This window comes from Canis aureus, chromosome 24 (assembly GCF_053574225.1).
Source record: "Canis aureus isolate CA01 chromosome 24, VMU_Caureus_v.1.0, whole genome shotgun sequence".
NCBI classification, from domain to species: domain Eukaryota; kingdom Metazoa; phylum Chordata; class Mammalia; order Carnivora; family Canidae; genus Canis; species Canis aureus.
The window spans coordinates 2,417,427-2,435,667 of NC_135634.1; the positions used below are offsets into that span (position 1 = coordinate 2,417,427).

Sequence of the window (18,241 nt, forward strand, 5' to 3'; positions counted from 1 at the left end):
ACAATCCAGCTCTTGCTACCAACCCAACAGCCAGTATAAGCTTTTGCAATCAATTTCCCAAAAATACATGTTCTTTCTCAATCTGCATCTTTGCACCAGCTGTTCCCTCAACTTGGGATGTTCTCAATTCCCTTCTCTTCCTGGAAAATGCCTTTTCAACTTTTAGAACTCACTTTAAACCTATTTCCCAGAGGAAACCTTCCCTGATGTTCATCCCTTTCCCCTACCACAGAACATTTGAGCCACACAGCACCTGACACACGAACTCTAAAATAGCAATTAATATACTCATTTTATTACTATAGCTCCATTTTGAATGTTATTATTTTACACAGCTGTCCCAGCATTGGAACAATGTTCTGGAAACTTCTTATAGGCTAGGCAATGTTCCAGTCAGAAAGAATAATGGGGAAATACTCTAAAACTATTACAAGTCTCTGAAAGGCATGACTCAGAGCAGGATTGAATGCCTATGTAGGAGTCCCCTAATTTTCTGTTTCCCTCATTAGAACTCCTCATTTGGTCTCCCTACTTCCATACTATTGCAGAAATTAAAAATAAAAATATTCACTTCTATTTAATATGAATAATAAAATAATAAAATCAAAATACAGAATAATAATATATAAACAATTAATAATGCATAGTTCCTATACAAATTATCATCATATATCTCTTGGTTGGCATAATTTACAGAATCAAAGACCTGAACTCCTTCGTTTCTTGAATTCTGTTTGTGGAATTCTGATTTTAAATTTTCATTTCTGGGAAATTATATTTCTCAGTCCCCTATCTGACCTCCTTCTCTCTATGGCAGGTTGATAGAGTTGTTTTAGTTTCATGCAATTCTAAGGTAGTTAATGAGATGACAGACTGGGTAAAACTCCTTAACCTCTACATACAATAAGGGGTAGTCTAGATATGGGGACACTTTGCTTTTCTCCTCCATATTGCATTCTATAATACACAATATGCAAATAAGCTGATGCTCCAATAATGCATGAGATGAAAATATCACTGTAAATTATTATATTACTCAAATATTGTACATTAATTTAATAATACTGAAAGCTAACATAACTCATCAAAGAAAAAGTAGATTTTTTTTAAATTAGGAAAAAGTCACCAACTTATATAAGACAGGTCTATCCTGCAGGGCTTCCATTGCCTGAGTTAAAACTGGAGATATGTCACATGATTCTTGTGTCAGTGTTCTGCATTCACCTGAAAAACAGTTAACATATAATTACAGCATTTGTTAAATTAAAATTAGGCCTTTATTACATCCATTGTACACCCAGAGTCTAAATTCTGTAACAAATATTGCATGAAAAAAATGCTCAGAAAAACTTTAAGAGAATATTCCAATCAAAGACTATTTTATGCTGTCAACCAAACTGAAAATCTAAGCTTAAGTATTTGTATAATTTTATATGACCAAACATGCTATCCTGTGCACCCCAAACGTCTATTTTATTATTTAAAAACTACAGTTCCTAAGAAACCAATCAGTGAAGAAATATTCACTGAGTAACTGCTACACACATGGCAATGTTCAAGGGGGAAGAGGAGGAATATAAAAAATACATTACCAATCCTTTCCCTTGGAAGCAAACTAAGCAGTTTTTGAAAATGTTTATATAGATAATATACAGTAATAAAATTATAGTTTCAAAATAGTTTAGATTTTAAGCTTTTAAAAATCTTTACACCAACATTGTATTTCACTATTCTATCAATAAAATGTTTACTAAATGTTCAAAAAACTTAGAACTTGTTCAGAAATTCCCAAGCATTAGGTATATGTGGGCCTCACACTAGCAATATATTTTTTACCATGCACTGAGAAAAATGTATCAATGTTTGGAATTGAAGATATATATATACATATATATATGTTTTTACAAGGCTGTTGACTATATTCCTGATGCTCTATTTTTCATGTCCACGACTTATTTTATAACTGGAAGTTTGTACCTCTTAATCTCCTTCACCTAGTTTGCCCGGTACCCCTATCTACCTCCCCTCTGGCAGCAACTACTTTGTTCTCTGTATTTAAGAATCTATTTCTTTGTTTTGTCTTTTAGATTCCACATATAAATGAAATCATATAGTATTTGTCTTTCTCTTTCTCACTTATTTCACTTAGCATAATTAATTCCCTCTCGGTCTATCTTGTCACAAATGGCAAGATTTCAGTTATGGCTGAGTAAGAGCTGACTGGCTATTGTAAATAATGCTGCAATAAACATAAGGGTGTATATATCTTCCTGAATTACTCTTTTTATTTTCTTTGGGTAAGTATCGAGCAGTGGAATTACTGGATCATATGGTATTTGCTTGTAATTTTCTGAGGAACCTTTTACACTGTTTTCCACAATGGTTGCACCAATTTACATTCCCATCAATACTGCACGAAGGCTCCTTTTTCTCCACATCCTTACCAACACTTGTTATTTCTTTTCTTTGTGATATTAGTCATTCTGTTATGGTGATACCGTATTGTGGTTTTGATTTGCATTTCCCTGATGATTAATGATGTTGTGTATCTTTTCATGTATTTGTTGGTCATCTGTATGTCTTCTTTTGAAAAATGTCTATTTAGTTCCTTTGCCTATTTTTGAATCAAATTGGGGTTTTTTTGGTGTTGAGTTGCAAGAATTCTTTATATATTTTGGATATTAATCCCTTATCAGATATATCATTTGCAAATATCTTCTCCCATTCAGTAGGTTGTCTTTTTGTTTTGTTGACATTTTCCTTCATAGGAACTAGAACTATCTTAAGATGACTCCAAAATCCTGAGGAGTCAGAAGGCCATAGTTTAGAACCACTATGTTAACTGTTGTGGAAGCACAAAAAAAATGTGTGGCAATGTCCTTGCCTTTGAGAAAGTAGAAATCTAACTAGAGATGCTAAGATATACATATATGAAAAGTTAAGCAGTAAATTACTAAATGTCACAATTCCAGCAGTTAGTGTTTAGAGATGGGAAAAGTCACTGTGATTTAATGTAGCCATGGAGAGTTCCAGAAAGATGCAGAACCTAAGTTCAGCTTTGAATACTGAAAAAGGATTGAAATTTAAAGATAAAAATCCAGAAAATACTTCAAATAGGAATAAAGAGTATGAACAAGAGAGATACAAAAAGAAACAGCATGTTTGGACATAGAGAGCAAATGATCAAACAGATAATTAAGTTTTCCACAGTGTAGTATAGATATTACTTGTTAACTGCTTGTATTCTTAACTCCTTCCAACAGTCAGTTGGTAACACCTATTAAAATGTCATATACTCCTATCCTATCCTACTGTCTTAAGTGTTTTCTTTGGCTTTAACATGCAATTTTATGAACAGAATACTAAACATTTTAAAACAAAATTAAAATAAATAAACCATTTGTGGCAGGCAAAATAATGGCCCTCTAAAGTTCTCTAATTCCTGGAACCTATGACTATGTTATAGTACATGGAAAAAGGGACTTTACAGATAGAATTAAGGTGACAGACCTTAAAACAGGGAAATGTTCCCAGCTTACCCAAGCAAGCCCAATGACATAGGTCTTAAAAGTAGAAGAAGCTGGCAACAGAGTCAGTCAGAGATATGATATGGAAGAAGAAACAGGAGAGATTCAAAGTGAGAGAGTGATTCAATAAATTACTGTTGGCTCTAAAAATAGTGGAGGAGGCCATAAGCCAAAAAAATGTAGGAAGCCTCTAGAACTGGGAAAGGCCTTCAGTGAGAACTGGCAAGGAAACTCATACCTCCGTAGGTCCTACAGACTCTTAATAAATTATGCCAACAAACTGAATGGGCAAGGAAACAGATTTGTTATTACAGCCTTTAGAAATGAATACAGCTCTGTTAACACTTTTAGTGTGGTGAGACCATGTCTGATATCTGACCTACAGAACTATAAGGTAATAAATTTGTGTTGTTCGAAGTCATTAAGTTTGTGGTAATTTGTGACAGCAAGAGAAATATCAATTCACCATGTATAAAACAGTTACTTAAATAATAAAAAAAAAAAAAGTCTAATCAACTCTAAGATAATGTAGGGCAGAAATACTGACTTTATTTTTTATTATTATCCTTAATAATACATAGAGCTTCATGGATAGAAGATGCTTAAGATACATATACAATGTGTTCAAGTGTAAAGTTCATTTTTCTTTTTAAAAATACTTTTTGATTACTATGATCAAAATACAATATGAGAGGTCAGATGAAATAACCTAATTAAAAACTAATATTCATGAATCTAGACCAAGTGGAAGAAATCACTTACTTTGAGCCCACCGATACAGCCTTTCATAAGCTGTTTCTTGAAGCAAGGCCATCTGTTCCATAATTTCTAAACTAAGAAAATTAAAGATTTATTTTAATTTAAAGTTTTAGACAGTAACTACAACCAAGAATTTAATTATTTTAACTACAGTGTGATCTGGTTATAGCATATTAACTTTTTATCATTTTATGAAATGGTTTTTATTTTTTCTTTTTTTTAAAAGATTTTATTTATTTATTCATGAGAGACACAGAAAGAGAGGTAGAGACAGAGGCAGAGGGAGAAGCAGGCTCCCTGCAGGGAGCCCAATGTGGGATTTGATCCCAGAACCCTGGTCACTACATGAGCCAAAGGCAGATGCTCAACCACTGAGCCACCCAGGTGACCCCTATGAAATGATTTTTCATTAATTCTTTTTATGATTAAATAAATTTTGCCAAATTTTAATATCATCACTTAGGTATCCAAGTGTCACTTTATTACGTATAAGGATAAAACTAACTCCCTCCTTAACCAAAGATACATAAAGATTAAATTCTTATTTCACAAAATGTTATATTTCAAAAAGAACCCAGAATGCCTTTAAAATTTAAGAAATATAGGGTGGGGGGTGAGGGTGAATGGGTGATGGGCACTGAGGGGGGCACTTGACGGGATGAGCACTGGGTGTTATTCTGTATGTTGGTAAATTGAACACCAATAAAAAATAAATTTATTATAAAAAAATAAAATAAAATTTAAGAAATATAACAGGAAATGCGATTATTAGTTGAAAAGGTTACTCACCCTGCCGTCTGTTGGTTTGTTCGCAAGAGAACTTTGACATCATTATGAATCCGTTTCACTCTTCCCAAAGCCTTGAAAAAATCCTTTAAAATTAAGAATGCAACTTTAATATGTCCATTTTTTCAAGTGAAATTACATTACTCTAAACTGAAATATCCCTACAAGGGAAAAGCAAATCCGAAAGGATTTCACTTAATTTGAATGAAGCCTTCCTATACTGACCTCAACCTTCTCTAAATTTTTATAGGAAGTGTAACAGATATTTATTTACATTTTAAAACATATATTAAATCAATTCTGCTATGTATCAAATAGTATGCTAGTTGCTGGGAACACAAAATTTACAAAGACAAAAATCACTGTCCTCAAGAAATGCATAGTCTAGTGAGAGTGCAAACCTAAAGATTACTAAGAAAAACATGCTACATATTACACACCTATGACTTAATTAACCATAGCTTTATTATCACTGAAGATGATGTTTTACATATTTGTTATATACTTGTTCTTGCCCCCAAGCCAAGAGTAAAATTCAAAGTTGAAGGCATAAAAGCTGCTCATAAAGAGGTGACTGATGGTGAACATCAAGATTTTTTTTTTTAGAAGAAGGCATTGAAGCCTAGTTTCCAGACAGTCATAATGTTCCAATCATGAAAATAATGAATGCTTTTTCTTTGATGGGTGAAATTAAAAAAACAAAACAAGGTTGAAAATGGTTGACAGAGGACTTAGAGATGAGGAGGAGGAGTAGGTTTTGTTTAGAAGCTTGATACTCTGATTTCTTAAAAAAGTTTGGATATTGCTTTGAATAAAACACAAACAAAAAAGCCAAATTAAGGTAATTTAAAATATGCACCTTAGTTTCTAAACTTAAAAAATATTTTTAAAATTAAACTTTTAAGATGGCAAAACAGAGCCTTAAAAAAAGAGATTTCTCTATAAATCAGTATGTGCTATGCTTTAAATGACTGTAACAGAGAGCAAGATACCTCAGTAATAGGTCCTTCTCTAGTACCTCGGAGGAGACCCATTTCATCAGAAGTCAGTTGGAACTTGGATAAGAAGGCATCTGCGACTTGTGCTCTTATTTCTAATCTTTGACTATAATTTTAAAAAAAGCAATAAAAAAATCAAGCATGCTATGAGTTTGCATTGCCTAAAACAAGTTACATCTTTGACATAATAACTTCTTAAAACATTGTGAAAGATTCTCAACCTTTTTGGAAGTCTCATTTCTTCCTCAAACATTAGAAACTCATCAGTCATGTGGGTGACAAAATTAGCTGATATTGTTCTACCTTAGATTATCTGCACAGCGTAAAAGGAGTTACTCATTATTCAAGAGAAGAAATAAGTTCACAAATGATCCCTGCACAACAAATTCTGAGCCACTTACATGTACTTGAATTGTTTATCTTGTAATAATAAGGTTATCTTACAGGAGGGAAATATGCCCATCTCCAACTAATTTCTTCTTAGTAAAAAATTCTAAGCTTTTGAAGTTTTCACATGAAGTACATAGCACCCCAAAATCAAGTCTATTATATTTTAACTTTAGATTAAAAACAGAAGTTAACAACTCATTTACCAATACTTCATAAATCCATAAAAGCACTCTACTTTTGTCTTCCTTATTTTTTCTGCATAATATGGTAATAAAAGTCTGTTAAACTGCATTATCTAAATACAATCTGTCTAGACTAGGTTGACAATTAAGAAAAGGCATGTTCTCATCTGGAATGTGGTCTGCAAGGACCTGAAGAGTCCTTGACACAGTAGACACAGTAGATTCATCATCTAAAAGGAAGTTAGGGATACAAACTACCTGAATGAATTTCAACATTCCTGACTTCTCCATCTTAGATTTAACGATATATAAATAAAATTGGGTTTTCACTAGCAGTATTCACAAGGCAGTAATATTCCACAATTTAATAATATTCAAATGAGAGTGAACAAAATAAACATGAACACTACATGTATAGATAGTACAATCCATCTGCCATCTTTGTTTTGTTAGTATGGTCTGGTGAGGCTTTAAATTCAGAATCAAAAGCTCTGAAATAATACAGCAAGTTAGAAAGTAAAAAGTCCTCTAGGTGGCAGTAACATTCTGTTTATCTTAAATGATAATGTAAATCACCCAATTAAATCTACACAGATCAGTGGCATATACCCTTAATCATACTATTATGGACATCAAAAAGTTACCTTAACAGGTTTTGTTTTATACTAGTAATGCGCCAATCGTTATCATACAGGATTTAATGTAATTATAAGAATTCATAAAATTCCTTAAGATTATACAGATTAATCATTTTGACTAAAACCTTTTTGATACTTCTGGATCTATCTTTAGAGTCAACTTAATAGGCACAAAGGAAAAAAATTTTTTTATTTTATAATTGACTTTTGTTTTAACAAATTTAGTATTACCTATTTTGATATTACTTCTTAATCATTAAATTTTATTTCAAATAATACTGTTGGCTATTTAAAAAAAAAAATCCATGAAATAAAGACTTTGAAACAGAGGTTCTATATCTACAAAAGATCTGATCCAAAAATATGTTGAACAATGGCCATATTGCTAAAGTAAGGGTGTGGTATCTCAAGATAACAACTTTTAAAGTAGTGATGAAATAAAGTCTAATATATTCTTTAAATTGTATCATTCTTTAGTTTGACCACATATATTCATCCCAGGTAAGAGTGCACAACCATTCTGACACAAAGTTACTATTGGATAGTCCAATCTTTGGTTTGGGAGCATCTGTGCAATCTAGTAACATTAAGGAAGATCTATGATGTGTGACAGCCCTAGGCCAAGGAGGGTCTGGTGTGACAAAAGATACATAAGGATACAGACTTTGCCTTCATCTTACATCACAATTAAAATATAATATCTTTAGGAGAGTTTTTAATACCTAAACAAAATCATGTAAAATAAATGTTCATATAAAACATATAAATGGCTATTATAAATTACAACTTCTTTGAGATGTGTTCATGCAATCACTGTATATTATACCTTATATAATATATAAGTAGAGCAAATACATACTGTCAAATAACATGCAACAGATATATGATGCAGACCTGTATTATTAACATAAAATCATCTATAAGGCATTTTATAGGTACAAATAGCAAGTCCCAAAAAAATATATAGAGCAACACACATTTATTTTAATATATATATACTAATAAACAAATTTTCAGAATATTTATTCATATATTACCTAAGTATTTAAAATAAACAGACTGATTAATCCTTATAATGGTTCCTTCAAGCATTTCCAGAACACAATTTATGAATCTTACGGTGTCTCCTTTTTTTCCTGAAAATATGCCTCTGTCATATTTTAACTCTACCTTCTAGATTCACCCCTATCAAATAATTTCAAATAAGAAAAAGAATGTAAAAATGGGCAAAAGATCTAAAAGAATAAAATAGATTAAGAAATATAAATGGCAAGACAAAATGAAAAAAAAAATAATAATACCTACTACTGACAAAGAGACATTCTCAGGTATTGCTGATAGAAGTGTAAATTGGTATAACCTTTTCAAGAGGAATTTAGGCAATATACATCAGGATATTTTCAAAAGCTTCTACCATTTGGGGCGCCTGGGTAGCTCAGCTGGTTCAGTGTCTGACTCTTGATTTGGGCTCAGGCCATGATCTCGGTGTCCTGGGATCAAGCCCTACATCATTAGGCTCCGAGCTCAGTGGGGAGTCTGCTTCAGATTCTCTCTCTCTCTCCCTCTTCCTCTGCCCCTCCCCACTGCCCACTCATGAGTGCTCTCCCTCTCTCTAAAATGAATACATAACTCTTTAAAAAAATAAAAATAAGGGGATCCCTGGGTGGCTCAACGGTTTGGCGCCTGCCTTTGGCCCAGGGCGCAATCCTGGAGTCCCGGGATCGAGTCCCACGTCGGGCTCCCTGCATGGAGCCTGCTTCTCCTTCTGCCTCTCTCTCTCTCTCTCTCTCTCTCATGAATAAATAATATATAAAATCTTTAAAAAAAATAAAAATAAAAAGTTTCTACCATTTGATTCATTAATTACAATTCTAAGGACATTTCCTAAGGAAATAACCTGAAACACAAATAATGATTTAAAAACATCTGTCAAGGGGCGCCTGGGTGGCTCAGTGGTTGAGTGTCAGCCTTTGGCTCAGGGCATGATCCCAGGGTCCTGGGATCGAGTTCCCTGTTGGGCTCCCCACAGGTAACCTGCTTCTTTCCTCTGCCTATGTCTCTTCTCTGCCCCTCTTTGTGTGTCTCTCATGAATAAATAAATAATTTTTAAAAAAATCTTTCAAACCATTATTTTGAATGGAAATAATATTAATATTCAATAATTTAAATGCTTAACATATATGTCAGTTCATTCACAAGACAAAACATAATGTCACCATTAAAAAATGCTTTTTCTAGCTAAAAGACACAGAAAAATGAACATAAAATATTAGGTGAACAAAGTAAAATGGAACTACTATGCACATATACTCATCGTAGGAAGAAATATGCCAAAATATTAATAGTGGCTATGTCTTTGTAGTCAAGTTATATCTGATTTTAATTTTCTTTCTCTAAATTTTATATACATAAATGAGAAGAAGATGAAAGAGGTCTATGCTTTTCAGTCTGAATACGTATGCTTCTGTAATATATTTTTATGTATATGTTTGTACAAAATAAACAGTTTTACATTTTTGTTACAAACTTTAAAACTTGAATTAATTTATAACAAATAATACGATTAAAATAAAATTAAAACTATTAAAAAATAAAATAGCAAGAAAGGATGAGAAAGTAAATAACAGATGAGGAAAGCTTTTCTAATTAGGCACAAATAGCCTAAACTTCCTAGCCACCAAAGCCAATGCAGAAACAAATGTGCTGATAAGTTTGTCTAATAAAGGTTTTGGAGGATGGTGGGAGGGTAATGTTCCTTGAGAGATTTCAGGCTAAGTGTTCAGCACCTATGTATATCATCTAATCATCACAACAACCTGTGACACAGATGCTAGTCTCTTTTTTCAGATGTGAAAACTGAGGCTGAAAGTTAAGAACTTCTACAAAATTAAAAATCTAATGAACTCTTACTCAAAATTTAGATTTGAATTGAGGGTTTTGTCTTCAAAGCTTACATTCTTTTCACTTTAACAAACTACACCTCAAAAAGAAACATGAACATTACCCGAGATTATTTTTCTGAGTCCAGAAAGAATCTGGCTGCTGAGTCTTCACAAGAGACAATAAAATGTATAGTAAATAGTGACTTAAATAGTATTAAAAAACACAGAAGTGTATTTATGTGGATATAATTTCCTGATTATCACTGAAATCTATCTTCTATCAACTAAATAAATATCATAAAAGAATATTAGCTGCAGTTCTGTGAAGACAATTCTACATGGAACTTTACCTATTAAAGCATCAGCTGTCACAACGACTGACCTTCTAAACCAGTTGGGAAAATATTCATATCCTTTATAACTCTATCTCAGTAAGAATGTCATGTTATCCAAATATGGCCACAGAAATTCTATTTCTAAAGCAAATTGCTTGTTTAACAAAGTTTCTTGCTAAAAAGGAAAGGTAATATTTAAAAATGGAAAAAAAAACTCTCAACCAGCTCCCAGGAATCTGTTATAATTTCTGCTATGTAATTTTCCTAAAATACTTTCCACAAATGTTCACTTGGCACATCATATCTACAGCTCTTGGGATACTAGAATGTCAGAAATGTTCACTCCCGAAAGCATACCAAGCCAAAATACTTTCATCAGCTTACTAAAATAATAAACATGGACAATCCTGCTTAGTTTTGAGAATTTACAGATAGAAGCACACTCTTCTAATGCTGCTTCCTATAGACATTAATCAGGGTAAACGGTACAAGCTTCAATATAATGCTTCTTTTTTCAGTGTTCATTTTATATTATTTTCCTGACATTAGATTAGTGCATTCCATATTCGTTTACTCAAAAATTATTTATCGGATCTACAATGTATTAGGCACTGGAGACACAAAAAAAAGGGTATGAAATTGTCATTGTTCTCAATTAGCTCAGTTTAGTAGGAAAAGAAACAAACCAACAACTAATTACCAAAGACTGTAATACACACTAAAATACATGAATTCATATTCTACTCACCTTCAGTCACCCATTTATTAAGTCAACAAATATTAACATACCTATCTGCAAACTACCATAAGAAAAGTTTATACAGTGAACTCTTAATTATATCAGAGGATTAATCATAGCTAAAAAATAAGAAAAATGAGTGTGGAAAAAAAATAAAATCACTAAAAATTTAAAATCATCTACATTTTAAAAAGCAATCTCTTAATTTCATAGCAAACAATAAACAACACATTGTCACCTCCAAGAATGAATAATCTCTCAACACCAATATTAAGTTTGATACTCCCCAAACTATCGTTTTATGTTTATTTTCCTCTTTGGTAATAGCTTAGAATTTTATATGTTGTATGAATTTTGAATCATGTTTTTTTATTACCTTAACTTTGATTTGGAGTTATCTATAATTTTCTTTCCATTTAATCTCCAAATTAATGAAGAGGTAACTATACAAAGTAAACTTACCTTTCAGCTTGAAGCTTAGTGGTTTTTATTATTAAATCTTGTGTTTGTTCCTTTGCTGCCTAAAATTATAAACATATCAGTACATTTCAGTGATTTTATACTTCAAAAAACTAATAGTATCACTTACTAAAGTTCAAACTTACAGCTTGTGAGATCACACTCCGGAATTTAGAAGTTTAAAAATGGCAAAAAATAAATAACTAATTTAAAAGGCCAAATAATTGAGATGTTTCAAGGCTCATATACTTCCTTTTTTTTTTTAAGATTTTATTTACTTATTCATGAGAGACACAGAGAGAGTGGTAGATACACAGGAAGAAGGAGAAGCAGGCTCCGTGCAGAGAGCCCAATGTGGGACTCGATCCCGGGACTCCAGGAACACACCCTGAGCCAAAGGCAGAAGCTTAACCACTGAACCACCCAGGTATCCCCTCATATACTACCTTTACCAAGGGGAACCCACTCCGTTCTCAATAACACATAACACTAAAGCTTACAAGAAGGAAAAAGGTTATCAGCATGCTAAGGAATTTAACAGTTCATGATGTTTTTAGTGAAACAGAAGTAGTGGCAAAGCAGGAAGAATGAAAAATGTGACTTCTGTTATGCATATGTGACTTGAGATACCATGAGACCTCTAAATGGAGTTGAAAGTTAAGTTACTGAAATGCTACTGTGGAATTCAACAGAAATAATAATACCATTTTCCTAAAACAATTTCCAATTTATCTTAAATGTTAAGGATAATTATTTCTCATAAAATAATAAACATATGCCTCTAAATGTAATTTATCCAAGCAAATCCACAAAGGGATAAACCATAGCATATAAAAATTTGATTACATTTCTACACATATCTTGAAAATATTTCTAAAATGTCTTAAACCAAAGTATTTTGAAAAATATGAGCTAATTTAATTAGTCCTGTGTAGGACATCCTAAAATGAAAAAGTAATACTCTTTTTGGATGAATGACTAAATGAATTAAAAACATTATTCTAGAGTTGACAGTCTGAGGGGGTACCATTAAGATTCCAACAACACTATATACAAATAAATCAGTGCCAATGGAGGAACAAAACTTTCAGAATCATGGATCTAAGCCCTACTAATTTGTGCATCAACCCTAAATGTAAACAACAAGTAACATAAAATATTTTTAAAAACCTATAGAGAATCTTTTGCAGGTGATAAAAATGCACATGTTGATTATGGCAGCTGTTTCATGGGTGAATAATTGTCAAAATGCATCAACCTGTACACATCAAATAGATGCAGTTTATTGCTGTACATAAATTTTTCCTCAATAAAATTGATATAAGAAAAGAAAGAAGGGCCCATACTATTATAGGAAAAAAATAGGATTGGACAAAATCGAAGAGGATGCTTTATAATATAAAATACTTATAATCTGTTTAGAAAATAGCACGAAGGATAAAAATACTCTGATCTCTTTACATCTACAAATAGCAAGTAGCTTATGATTAATTTGTGGAATATGCACAAATTAATGACTCTTCTAGAATCACTGCAGCTGTCAACAGTTCCGGAAGAATCTTATAGGTGTAAGTTTGAATTAGAAATGTGAGGTAGTAAACATAATCATGACTGACTTGCAGAAGGAAGCCTATTCTATTCACTCTTCCAAAATTATATAAATGAGCATAATTAGGTTAAATCTTAACTCTGCAATCAAACTAGAAGTTTCAAAGTGCTTTAATAAACAGATGTAGAATTACAAATATTTTCCTGAGATTTGTTTCTGTGGGGAGGCTTGAGCACCATAAGCTAGGTCTTTGTTAGGCTTAGCTGTAGTCTGGATTTATTCGTAAGACTTTCTACTCATTTCTGTTGGATTTATGGGATATTATGGGATTGCAAGGTTTATCAAAATTCCATAAAGTTAGCTCTACACTGGCTAGATCAAAATATAAAGGTTTCTGGAGTTAAATGAACAATATCAGTAAACCATCATCCAAAAACACATTTATAGTTAAAAAAATAAGCATAATATTTATATTTAAACTTCCTATAGGACATGATATATTAGATATCCACACACCTTGTAAACCTATCTAACAATTTTTGAAAGCTTACTTTGAACCAGAAACTATGCTAAAATCCAGCCATTATACAGTACCTGTAGGCGACTTGTCATATCTTGACAACAGCTGCTCATTGCTTGAACATCTTCATTTATGCTTTCAAGTTCCTGAAAAGGAAATAAGTAACAGCAAGCATTACATATATCATTAAAGAAATTCTCTTCCCTTAGCCAAAGCCTTATTTTCATCTCATGAATTTTTTTTTACCAAAGCATGACAAAAGACCCTATATTTAATATAGACTGTAAATAATTAAAAAGAATAAATCTAGTGTCAGAAAAGACAAATTAGTATATGCTTTTTAAGGAGGGTGACAATAGAAAATATCAAACGTCTTTAATAAGAACATTAATAGCTTTTCATTCAAGTATTCTAACACTAAGGAATTAATCAGATAAGTGTGCAACAATATATATAAGATGATCAACACAGAGTTGTCCAAAACAAAAGTAAAATGTGAAACGTTTCCAACCACACAATGGAAATCTGTGTATATATTAACAATGATTATATATATATATGTTTGTTGGCATGGAAAGATGTCTATATAAGGTTAAAAAAAAGTATTATGAAACAATATATATAATACCTCCCATTTAAAAACATATATATATATATATACACACACACACACACACACACGAATGAACACAGGAAAAGCCAGACAATAAAATACTGACAAAAGTTATTTATGGGTTATAGGATCATAAGCAAGTGTTCTATTTCTGACCTTATCTAACTGTTCTATAATGAACTATTTGTAACTTTTAATTAATAAAAACAAGCAAATACAAAAACTCAATAAAATAAAAATCATGCCTCCTCTACCTTGTAGAAAGTTATCACATAGTAAGTAGTCCTGCCACAAGTTGGCAATTTTCTCAGTAACATTCTCTACTTGTGTTTCCCCCCTCCCCACAGGTACATGGGAACATAACTGGTTACTATGTCCCATCATTTATACCTTTACTGTATGTAACCTATCCATTTCTTTTTTACTACTCTAACAGCTACTACTTTAGTTCAGGTTAATTGGTATCTCTTATGTGAACTGATTAAAAAAAAAAAAAAAAAAGTTTTCCAACAGGTCTCCCAGACTCAACACTTTTTACCAAACCATTCTCTAGTCCTTATTGAGTCAATGAAAATTATGATATGGAAAAATGATATCACAAAATTACATTTAGTTTCATATCGCACTACTATTTTTTTCCCAATTCAACTTGATGTCGCACAACAGAAAGATATACAAGGAAGTTTCAATGGTACACAGTGGACAATCCCTTTCAACACAATATCCAGACCTTCAAATAGAAACATGACAGCCTTATGGCCAATCAGAGGGCAAGAGATAAGAAAGCTGCCCAGCAAGGCTATAAACAAAGCGTGAGGATGAACCAGTTAGAAAATCACTTATCAGAATATGAGCATAAATCTAAGTTCCAAAGTAAGATTTTTCTCCCTTCTTTCTATCTAAGACTTTGAATTATAAATATCTAATGTTGCTCTATTTCACTACAAACAGGATACAAATCAAATTATTAAATGAAGTCCTAAACTGCTTTGAGGTGCACAGTAAAAAAAAAAGAAAAAAGAAAAAAAAAGCATGATTTCAAAATATCAATTAATATTAGCAATAGCAGAAACCTAAGTAAACTTATCTATCTCACCATTCCCTTAAATCACACTGTGTAATTTTTTTAAAGATTTTATTTATTTATTTAACAGAGAGATAGCAAAGGAAGGGAGAGCAACAGGCAGACGGAGAGGGAGAGGGTGAAGCAGGCTCCCCATGGAGCAGGAAGCCCAACGAGGCTCGATCCCAGGACTTGGGGATCATGACCTGAGCTGAAGATAGATGCTTAACTCACTGAGCCACCCAAGCACCCCCGCACTGTGTAATCTAATACGAATAGAACTATGACATGATCAGCCAACTAGGTCAAGAATAACTACTCCTGGGGATCTCTGGGTGGCTCAGTGGTTTAGTACCTGCCTTTGGCCCAGGGTGCGATCTTGGAGTCCTGGGATCGAGTCCCACGTCAGGCTCCCTCATGGATCTTGCTTCTCCTTCTGCCTGTGTCTCTGCCTCTCTCTCTGTGTCTCATGAATAAATAAATAAAATCTTAAAAAAAAAAAAAGAATAACTACTCCTAATATTTACTTTAGCCACCATAATATACGAAATGGACCTGATTTGTCAAATAATATAAATTATATCTCTGAATATATGACTTAAATGCAGAGTTCTGATAACTGTAATTCAATGGCCTGTATATTACTTATAAAATCTTTATTTGAACTTAGGGCAAACTACCTTCCCCTGCCCCCCAATTATAAAATTATAGGCTGGGAAATACAACTGGTGTATGATAAACTTTTTAAAAAGTTGTTATTATTGTAAATTTTCAAAAATATGGGATGCCTGGGTGGCTCAGGTCATGATCCCAGGGTCCTGGGATCAAGTCCTGAATTGGGCTCCCCACAGTGAGCCTGCTACTCCCTCTGCCTATGTCTCTGCCACTCTCAATGTGTCTCTCATGAATACAATAAAATTTTTAAAAATCTTCAGAAAATTTTCAAAAATATCCAAAAGTTGAGATAATATGAATGCCAATGTGCATATCACCCAGCTTCAACCACTCGTTTCATCTATTTGTCTACTGACTTTCTACCTCTCCTCCATCCCTTTCTCCTTCCTCCACAACTGAATTATTTTAAATTCACAATATTTTATCATTTCATTCATAAAGATCAGTATATGCTTTTAAGAAGACCCCAAAAAACATAATGCCATTTTCACATCTAAAAATTTAACAATGAACTTAATATCAAATACCTAGTCAGGGTTCCAATCTTCCCATTGTCCCAGTTTTTAAATAATTATTTCAAGTCAGGAACTAAAATTCACAAATAGCAACTGATTGCTATTTCTCATTTCTTTTTTTTTTTTAATCTACAGAGTCTCACTTCTCCCCATTTTTCTTTTACTTTTTCTTAACTATTTATTTGTTGAAGAAACCAGCTTATTTATCTCTATCATTCACTGTGTTCTGTATTTACTGACAGCATATTTGTGGTGTTAATATATTCCTCTGACCCCTGTATTTCCTATAAACAGGCAGTTAGATCTTGATTATATTCTGCTTCAGTTTTCCGGCCAGAATTTTTCACAGGTGGTGCTGTATACCTTTATTAGAGGAGTGACAGGTAAGAGGTCAGCTGTTTTTTTGTGAGGTTAGCTGCTGGTGATGACCAAGGGCTAGATCAGTGGTGCTCAACCAAGGCAATTTTGTTCCCCAATGGGGCATCTGGCAGTGTCTGTAGACATTTTTGGGTGGAACAACTGAAGGATAAACAGTCCTACTAGCACTGACTGGATAGTAGCCAGGGATGCTACTCAACACCCTAAAGAGCAGAAGACAGTCCCCAATTGTCTGAACCAAAATGTAAATAGTGCCAAGTTGAGAAACCTTAAACTAGATCCATAAATTTACCAGTGGTGGCAAAATCTTCTAATCTTCTTGATATTACAATAAATCTATAAAAAGAGAAGCCTCCCCTCAACAACTGTATGTTGTTGGAAGAAAAGACAGGATAGATGCTTGACTCTTCCCTTTTCTTTAGCAGTTTTCGAAATAAGTTTATTCCCTTATATCCACCAAATATAACCAACAAGGATTCTGTTTGGTTTTTAGATCAGTACAAATTTGTGCGTTTAAACATGTTTGATATTTTTTAGTCCACTGAGTTATTCTTATTGATGCTCTAATCATCCTATCTTTGGGCAACAGAAGCCTCATCAAGTTAGGTCCAAAGTTCTTCCGTCACTTCCCGAATAGTCTTAGATAGCTTCCCGGCTTTCTGATATTTATAAGATTGTTCCTTTCAGTGGGAAACGGTATTTAGAGACCACAGTCAGGATGTGCTCATGGATACCCTTTCTATTCTTATGAATACTATCAAACTGTCCTTCCAACCTTCCAGATTTTTAGCCTATCAATGAACTCTTTCTAAATATAATCTGTTGATTAATTAGGCACTGAAACTATATATAACACTTTCAAATGCAACTGATGCAGAATATGTGATATTAATAAAGTTAACAAAATATTGCATGATAAATAAAATACAATAACATAATAAAATTCATTTTACCCTATGGTGAGTAGAGTGTTCATTCATGTATGATAAATTATTATTTGTGCCAGACGTAATTGATCTTAATTAATCCAAAAATTTCCTAATTTATGATGCACTAACGTAACCTAATCCTAATTAACTTACAATGGAGAGTGGTTATCCAGAGGTTTATTCAGTGAGGAAAAATTTCTACTGGAAAATCATTTAAAGAAATGTCTTGGGATCCCTGGGTGGCGCAGCGGTTTAGCGCCTGCCATTGGCCCAGGGCGCGATCCTGGAGACCCGGGATCGAATC

The 18,241-nt window shown here is 32.9% G+C and overlaps 1 protein-coding gene across 8 annotated transcripts in view; it reads right to left on the reverse strand.

The window, feature by feature from the left end:
- Positions 1 to 18,241, reverse strand: part of COG6 (component of oligomeric golgi complex 6) — a 184,578-nt gene that overhangs the window by 162,070 nt on the left and 4,267 nt on the right. For all 8 annotated transcript variants that reach the window (XM_077867952.1, XM_077867951.1, XM_077867948.1 and 5 more), the window contains 6 exons: positions 13,839 to 13,910; positions 11,699 to 11,757; positions 6,065 to 6,176; positions 5,076 to 5,158; positions 4,290 to 4,360; positions 1,131 to 1,224 (listed from right to left, as the gene is read on the reverse strand). In XM_077867952.1, the coding sequence (XP_077724078.1) occupies positions 1,131 to 1,224; positions 4,290 to 4,360; positions 5,076 to 5,158; positions 6,065 to 6,176; positions 11,699 to 11,757; positions 13,839 to 13,910 (491 nt within the window). The remainder of the gene's footprint in view (positions 1 to 1,130; positions 1,225 to 4,289; positions 4,361 to 5,075; positions 5,159 to 6,064; positions 6,177 to 11,698; positions 11,758 to 13,838; positions 13,911 to 18,241) is intronic.